Raw genomic sequence first — 8,450 nt, 5'->3', positions numbered from 1 at the left:
ACTACTACAGACTGCCATTCAATTCGATCAAATAGACAGTGTAAATTTTGCGCGCCCATGTTCTGCCTCCTTCCGTTTGGCAACACGCAGCCGGCCCCTCGGTGGCCGGTCTGCGGCGGCCCGTTCAAAGCCGCGATGAAAAGACACGAGTGCTCATTCTGCACCTTCTTACGGGGGGGAAGCAAAGGTGCTTACAAGGATAACATCCTTACCAATATTTTTATGTGTTCCGTGTTTGCTCAATAAGATTTTATTGCCCTCCCCGAGCACGTACGGGCGAGCGCAAGCTTATATACGAGCCGGCGTGCCTCCAGCTGCCGGCTGTCGGCACGGCCGCCACAAAAGGCAAAGTATCATAGCAAAAACATAGCGAGAACTTCTTCAATCCAGTTTGCTCGGCTAAAACGGGCGCAACCCGATTCATATCGCGTCGGTGGCCTGGTCCGCCGTGGCATGCGGCCACGCATGATGGAAATCGGCGCTCCGTTTTAGCCGCTCGCCGGTGTTCCACGCGCGCACGCGCGCACGGCAGGGGGAAGGAAGTTAGCACGGCGATTGTCAGCGAAGCACGAACTCGTGCCCTATTGTTGGCTGCGGCGGGTTGGCTTCCTATACACTGCGCGCGGGGCGGCGGTGAGGTGGTTGCTTTGTACGCAGGACGTGCCCGCCTCGCAGGCAGCGCAACGTGATTAACCTATCCGGTGCGAAATTTCATTAACGAGGATGTGTGCCTTCAATAGAGAAATTCCTGCCAGATCCTAACACGACGACCGTCGCTTTAATTGTGTTATATAGCGCCCACTCTATCGAGTTTCGCAACGCGCAGGAGCGGCTGTTCAAAGGGGTTCAATAATAATTGCGGACAGCCTATAAATGGAAGCAACACTGTCATTGGCCACCGCTATCATTCTCATTACTGCTTAATGACAGACAATATTTCAAAACCCTAAACGCCTGTTAATTACATCGTCAGTCGCCAATAAAGACATTCCATTCAGGTATTATTACAAAGACCCGACTAATGCCATGTTGTAAAGCTACACGACACATCTATAACTGCTATCGCCCCGTAGCGGACGGAGATGTGACAATTGTCCGCTTACAACTAGAGCCAGATGAGGTGTGTCTGATTGCCCAGCGATTTGCTGATGCGGTCAAAGTCAGCCAGCGTTCATGGCGTATGAAGTCCTATCGATGTAGAATTCCCATTTCTTGATATTCGCGGAGCCAACTAAACTTTACATATAAACTTTGGACATCGGGCGATTGTTTGCATCAAAATTCCGATTCTTGCGCGAGCGTCTTATACTGACTTGTAGTCTTAGTCCCGGCGACTCCCTTCAGTCCGGTTTGTTGCCCGTCTGAATTCAAGACGCGCTTTCAGTTACCCGCAATGACGACCACCCGCAAACGAACCGTGTAACGCGACACCCATCGAAGATATCGTAACGGAAAAAAGTCATAACAACCTTATTGCATTCTACTCCTAGTCAGTCGCGAGCGCGTCCTCGTACTCATAAAGGATTACGTGAGCGGGACGTCGTCACTATGCTCGTTATATGCCAACAGCTATAAAATCTGCGCAATTCATTTATCGTCGAGTGTTCGATGCATGGCATATTGCATAATGTATACCCGATTGTTTGTAATAGAGTGCAATAGTAATCCCATGTCATGGATATGGAATATCTAATTACGTTATATTTGCTGACTACATAGCGAATTGTTTCGATTTTCTTGCGCGCCGAAAATCATTTAATATATCCACAGTGACATTTTCATAATATTACACGTTATCCGAATGTAAGAGACATTGATGTGCTATTTAATCATGTATGCATGGTGCGGGTACGTATGTGCGCGACGCGTGCTGTGTGTGTGTTTGTGATGTGTGTGGCCTGGTGTGTGCGTGCGGTGGTGTGCTGTGGTAGTTGTGTAGTGGTGCCGTCGTGTGTGTAGTTCCGTGTGATTGCGGGTGGGCCCACCGACTTGTGTGTGTGGTGTGTGCGCGGTGTGTGATGTGTGTGCATGTCTATTTATGTTATGTATGTATGTGTGTGTGTTCGTGTGTGGTTGTGTGTGTGTTGTGTGTCCGTGTGTGTGGTGCTGTGTGTCGTTGTGTGTGTGTGTGTAGTTGTGCATGTGTGGGGTGGTGGAGTTTTCGTGGGTGGTGGTGCGCGCAGCGTCGTGTGGTGGTGCCTGCGGGAGCCTGGGCGTGATGTATCTGCATGTCGTGTATCTGCATTGTGTTGTGTTGTCGTGTGCGCGCGGCGCCGCGGCGCGTGTGTGGCTGTGTGTTGTGGTGTGTGTGTGTGTGTGGTTGTGTGTGTGTGTGGTGTGTGTGTGTTGGTGTGGGTGTTGTGTGTGTGTTGGTGTGTGTGCTGTGTGTGTTGTGTGGTGGGTCTGGGTGGCTTGTTATGTCTGTGTGTGTGTGGGGTTGGTGTGGTGTTTGTGTTGGGTGTGTGGGTTGTGTGTGTGTGGGTTGTGGTTTGTGTGGTGATGTGTGTGTGTTTGTGTTTTCTGGCGCGCCGCATCGTGTGCATGTTGTATTCTGCCCATGTGCGTTTGCGTGGTCTGTAGGGTGGGTTCGCGTTTTGCTTTGTCGTGTGTGTTGTGTGTGTGTGTGTGTGTTTGTGATGGGGTGGGGGGTGTGTGTGTTGGTGGGGCGGTGGGTGGGTCTGCGCGCTGCGCGTGTGTGCGGTGTGTGCGGCTGTAGCGCGCGTCCCACAGCTGATGCATGCAAGATTTACAGGAACAATATATGAGAGATGAGGAGGGGCGTGAAAGTGAGAGTGAGAGAAGAGAGTTATTATGTTATTAGATAATAACAAGATTAAATTATTATTATTATCTATTATTTTATGTGATAAGCGGTTTTGTAAAAAGCGTTTTAAACACGACGAAATCGTATTTCGTATAGAATTGCAAGCATTAATTAGTTTAGAGACGACGGTTGGTGTCATTACTGTGGAGATTACAAAGCGATTTTCGTGTGTGAGAGTGGCGAGTGAGAGTTTTAATTGTCATTCGGTTCGATTAAGATAATCATGGAAGGCAGTGGCGGCGGCCACTCTGCCAGTATATACGGTCACGTTACACGCATAAAGTACCGCATTTGCGCACCCATACTTTATAAACACATGTTGTAGAATTTTGGTGCATGGCAGGGATGTATGTTCGGTGAAACATTTCACGTTCCGTTCTTTTGGTTACTGTCGTGTCACTATAAAGAGTATATCGCAAGCGCGATATCATTTATATAGAGTCTAACTCGTACGTATTTCGATGGGTTCTACCCACCTTATGTATGATTCTCTTCTATTATATATATTCTAGCATTGTGAAGGATGTAGTAAGATCTCGAGGCGGTTGAGAGCTCGGTTCTGCGTTCTCTTATCTCTTTCATACTCGCAGTATTTTATATTTTAATACACAACTACTGCGCGCCGGCGGCTTTACAATACTCCCCGGGGCGGTTTTTTCCTCTCTTCCGAAATATTTTTACGTTTATATACTATATATTATATATATATATTTCCGCTGCTGCATTCGTGGGTGGTCATACGTAGATACGGCGGGGCTCCACACTCCTCACCTACCACTCCTCCCTCCCTCTCTCCCCTCCCTCTACTGTTCCCAGCATATATCTATTTCTCAACTCTCTATATACTCACCCATCTACACACGTTTCCGTCATATCGTCCGCTCACAGTCCGTCTCGTCTGGACGGTGCGGCCTTTGTCTGCCATTTAGAGGGTGATGTACATCACATACGACGACTGCACTTTAATATACCTTCCCCTCTGCGGTACAGTAGACGGTCCGTACAGACGGACTTGACTATACCTTTCCCCCTCTGTCGGGACATAGAACAGTCTCGTAACAGCCGACGCACCTGATTAATTTTTCCTTCTGTCGTACATCAAGAAGTACATCGACGACTGATTTTATAAGCTATTACCTTCCCTCTGCCGTATCATAGAGGTTCGTACATCGAGCGGAACTGATTCTTAATTGTATACCTTTCCCCCTCTGTTCTACATGATCCGACGGGACCTTTGATTTAATATTACCTGTTCGCTTCTGTCCGACAATAAGCGATTCCGTTTACATCGACGGACTGATTTTAATATACCGTATTCCCTTCTGTGCGTACATAGAACTCTCCGCTCAACAACGACGGACTGAATCTTCTAAAACAGTACACCTTCCGACCCCTTCTGCCGCTACATACAGATTTGCGTAACCACCCGGACCGACTGATTTGTAACCTATACCTTCTTCCCTCCTCTGCTACAATATACAGTACCGGCTCGTTTTTCTCTCACTCACCTGATTTTAGACCTGCGCTATAAGCCTTCCCCGATTCGTCGGCGGTGGCCGCGCACACACAATATATCACAACCGACTCTTAACTGGACCACGGCTGAAGAAGCGAAGTCCAGGGAGACGGGAGCCACGGTGAGCGAGAGCGGACACCGCCCGAGCAGACGCCCGTCACCGGTGCTGAATGCTCACCGCCGTGGCGAGCTTGGGCAACGGCAGGCGACGACGGCGTACGGAGCGGCTGACACAGCATTGCAACATAGAGACGGGCCGGCCAGGGCTGTCCGCCTAGCTGACCAGGCCGTATTGCTTGTCATCAATTAGGGTGGTAAACTGCTTCGAAAGCGCTCCGCTTAGCTCGTGCGACGGTAAACTCACAAACTCGAGTCTCTGAAGTGTGACCGCATGCGACTACTGCGTCCCACTGGGGCCGCGCGCAGCGCAGACATGGTCTACCGGTATGTGGAGGAGCGAACTTAGCAGAGCGCTGGGCGCTGTTTGCGTGGAACTAGTCCTAGTTGTTTTTAACGTGCTTGCACAAAGCATTTTATTGAGCAGATCAACGAGCGCGGCATCCGACATTCTTAAGCAGGTGTTCGCGGTCGGCACCGAGTGAATATAAGTCGCGTGATATCTCCATGTCTCGCCACGTGCCGGTGCGACAGCAGGCAGCGACGACGCTACTTGTGTTCGTAATGTAACAGAAAATCAGATGTACTGTCATGCCGCAGCAATGGGGCTACACGCTCTATTACGACAGCAGGAGATTGCGCATTACATGGCTTATAAAAACACGCGCAGTATACAGCCACCACGCACGCACGTCACACTGCACGCAAACCACGCACGCGCCACGCACCGCACACACCGCAAGCACAACACGCACGCAGTCACGCAACGCATCACACACACACACACACACACACACACACACACACACACACACACACACGAACACACACATGTACGACACTGTCACACTGCAGCCGAGTTTCTCGCACATAATAAACAATATTTTATACATTTCGCCGCGCGAGCAACAAGTATCGACGACGCATTTTTAATTATCATTATTTATTAATTATTTTATATTTTAATAACACGTGCTCATATGTCACCCAATTAATATTCCCACCGGTCCGAAATCAATTGATCACGTTACTAATGATCGTGTATCGATCTCTCAAGCTCCCGCACAGAAGTGGGCGTCGCGGCGGGGCCGGATAAATGTTTTCCGATCTGAACACGTAGATGCATGGGCTGCACGGAGAGGCGCGCATGTACCTTTAAGATGCTCGCACGCAGGTGGGTACGATTATCCGGCGGCTCGGCATCAACAGAGTGTAAAATTAGGAACATGCCAACCGCGATTAGAAATCGTTTAACTTACTTTTTCGCTGTTTAGCTCTCGCTGTTAGGCCGGGGATGCGGCCGGTACGGTGCTTGTGCACGCTCCCCCGCTCGCTTTCCCGTGCGGCACCCACGCGGGGCGGCAGAACCCCCCACCCCCGCGCGTTCACACACACCACACAGAGGCACGATCCCTGTGGAACACAGTGGCTAGCCTTGCGTCGAGTGCGCGAATCCTATTATGTTACAGCCGCCGCTTGAGAGCCAGTACGAGCGACGTCGCCCCCCCCCCTACACTCGCCTGCCGCCTCTGGAAAATACACCCTCCCCTGACTTACCCGCAGGGGGGTATATAGTTTCGGGGGAAAAATCGGGAGTTGGTGGGGTGGAGACTACAACGTAAATTTCGGTATTGCTTTCGGAGATTTGTAGTCAATTTAATTAATTGATGTCATAGATTTAATTAATTGATTTACTTAATTGATGTTATCGATTTAATGAAATGATTTAATTAATTGATTTAATCTATATATACTGTTACTCGGGTGTACGCAACGCATAACGTTTAAGCAAAGCTAGAATATTTACTACATGTACTATATATTATATTTCATATTACCTATCACTATAATAAGTCCATAGACGTCCACAATAGGCCTAAATAATACACACACAAATTTTTGTTGTCCTTTGACGACTAGTGAACCTCCTTTGAATATCACAGAATATTTCGACAAAATACGAACATCCAAGATAAACTGGAAGGCAAATTTCAGTCGCGTGTAGTCGGGCGCCCGCATCCTTTCATCGTGATGCTGCGTCGCTCTGGGAAAACTAAGTTAATTAGCTCCCTCGTTACTATTCCTCTCTCTTCTACAAGTTATTATCTAAGCATTTTTCAAAGATAGTCGGTAATATCGGTTTATATGATCTTTTACATAACGCATCGCACGTGACAAGGATAGTAAATTGCCCCGAGCTCCTGCGGTCTTATAGTATAAGAACGCGACGCCATCACTCGATATTAATAATAATATAAATTTAATAGAAAGTAAAAACAAAAGGCGGCAAAGATCACGGGAGAGTGTTGCTATTGCATTTTGCGGTGATCACAGAGTGAAACAGTACACGCTTGACTGTAACCACGCATGACTCGATCATCTCACACGCTCGGGTTCTCCTCTAGTTTTCTTCTTATATTCCTTTCTCCTTCCACCGCCGCTTTGCCGTCAGCGGCCCCCGCGATACCCTCGTACAGACCAGCTCGTCACGGACTGGTCCCTCGGCTCGCACTCTGTTTTGCGATTCCGTCCGCTGCTTTGTCGGAAAATCGGCAGGAAAAGACGGCTAACGGGCCTAATTCTCAATCGGTAATCGCATCATCGCCGAACAATCACTACACACGGCGCCGACAAATTGGATCCAGATCGTCGTAATAGGATTGTGACTCGGTACGGGGGTAATAAACAGTGGGAGCTCAGTTCTAGCCGGCCACTTTGTAAGCGATCTTGTTTACTGTTTATTAATTGAGCATTACCTGAGTGTTACGAGGCATCTTTGCTAACACTAGCGCCGAGTAAACGCAGCCGCTAATAGCGCATCCAGCAGCAAAATGACGTGCATAGCTTGTGTGAGTAACGCGTCCGCGAACGTGCTCGAAAGCTATACTGTTACTACTGCTGCAGCCTTATACCACCGCGAATATATATATATATATATATATTCGACGGACTGATTTTAATATACCTTCCCTTCTGTCATACATAGAAGTCCGTACACCGACGGACTGATTTTAATATACCTTCCCCTCTCTGCGGTACATAGAAGTCCGTACACCGACGGACTGATTTTAATATACCTTCCCTTCTGTCGTACATAGAAGTCCGTACATTGACGGACTGATTTTAATATACCTTTCCCCCTCTGTCGTGCATAGAAGTCCGTACACCGACGGACTGATTTTAATATACCTTTCCCCCTCTGTCGTACATAGAAATCCGTACATCGACGGACTGATTTTAATATACCTTTCCCCCTCTGCCGTATATAGAGGTTCGTACACCGACGGACTGATTTTAATATACCTTCCCGATTCGTCGGGTCGGCTGGCCGCGCACAATCGCAGCCGACTCTTAACGACCGGCTAAACAAGTGCAGGGAGACGGGCGGAGCGAGAGGGACACGCCCGAGCAGACGCCCGCTACTGCCGTGGCTGTGCCGCCGTGCAGGCGTGAACGCACACACGCTACACGCTACACGCGGGGAGACGGCGGCCCAGGCTGCCGCTACTGCCGCCCCGTATTGCTGATCAATTAGGTGTAAACTGCTCGAAGCGGCCGGCTTAGCTGTGCGCGTAAACTCACATCTCGAGTGTCTATGTGACCGCACACTACTGCTGCCACTGGCCGGCCACTCAACATTCTACCGTATTAAAGCGAACTTAGCAGAGCGCTGCGTTTGCGTAGTGTTTTTAAGTGCTTGCACAAAGCATTTATTGGCAGATCAAAGGCGCGCATGCCGACATTCTTAAAGCAGGTGTGTCCAGGTGGACCGAGGTGATAGTAAGTGTGTATCCATGTCTGCGCACGTGCGGGGACACATGCAGCGATCGACGCCTTGTGTGATAATGTAACAGAAATCAAGGATGTACGAGCCGCAGATGGGCTACACGTCTATTACGACAGCAGGAGATGCGCTACATGGCTATAAAAACACGCGCATATACACGCACACACGCACGCACGCACACGCACGCACACACGCACGCACGCACA

The 8,450-nt window shown here is 49.1% G+C and overlaps 1 protein-coding gene across 1 annotated transcript in view; it reads left to right on the top strand.

Moving 5' to 3' along the window:
* The window catches only part of LOC106809557, a 10,248-nt gene extending 9,889 nt beyond the window's left edge, over window positions 1-359 (top strand). The window contains exon 2 of the mRNA XM_014812679.1: window positions 346-359. Coding sequence (XP_014668165.1) covers window positions 346-359 — 14 coding nt within the window. The remainder of the gene's footprint in view (window positions 1-345) is intronic.
* Window positions 360-8,450: the final 8,091 nt, after the last annotated feature.

This window comes from Priapulus caudatus, unplaced genomic scaffold, assembly GCF_000485595.1.
Source record: "Priapulus caudatus unplaced genomic scaffold, Priapulus_caudatus-5.0.1 Scaffold364, whole genome shotgun sequence".
Classification (NCBI taxonomy): Eukaryota; Metazoa; Priapulida; class Priapulimorpha; order Priapulimorphida; family Priapulidae; genus Priapulus; species Priapulus caudatus.
This window is presented reverse-complemented; position numbering and strand designations above follow the sequence as displayed.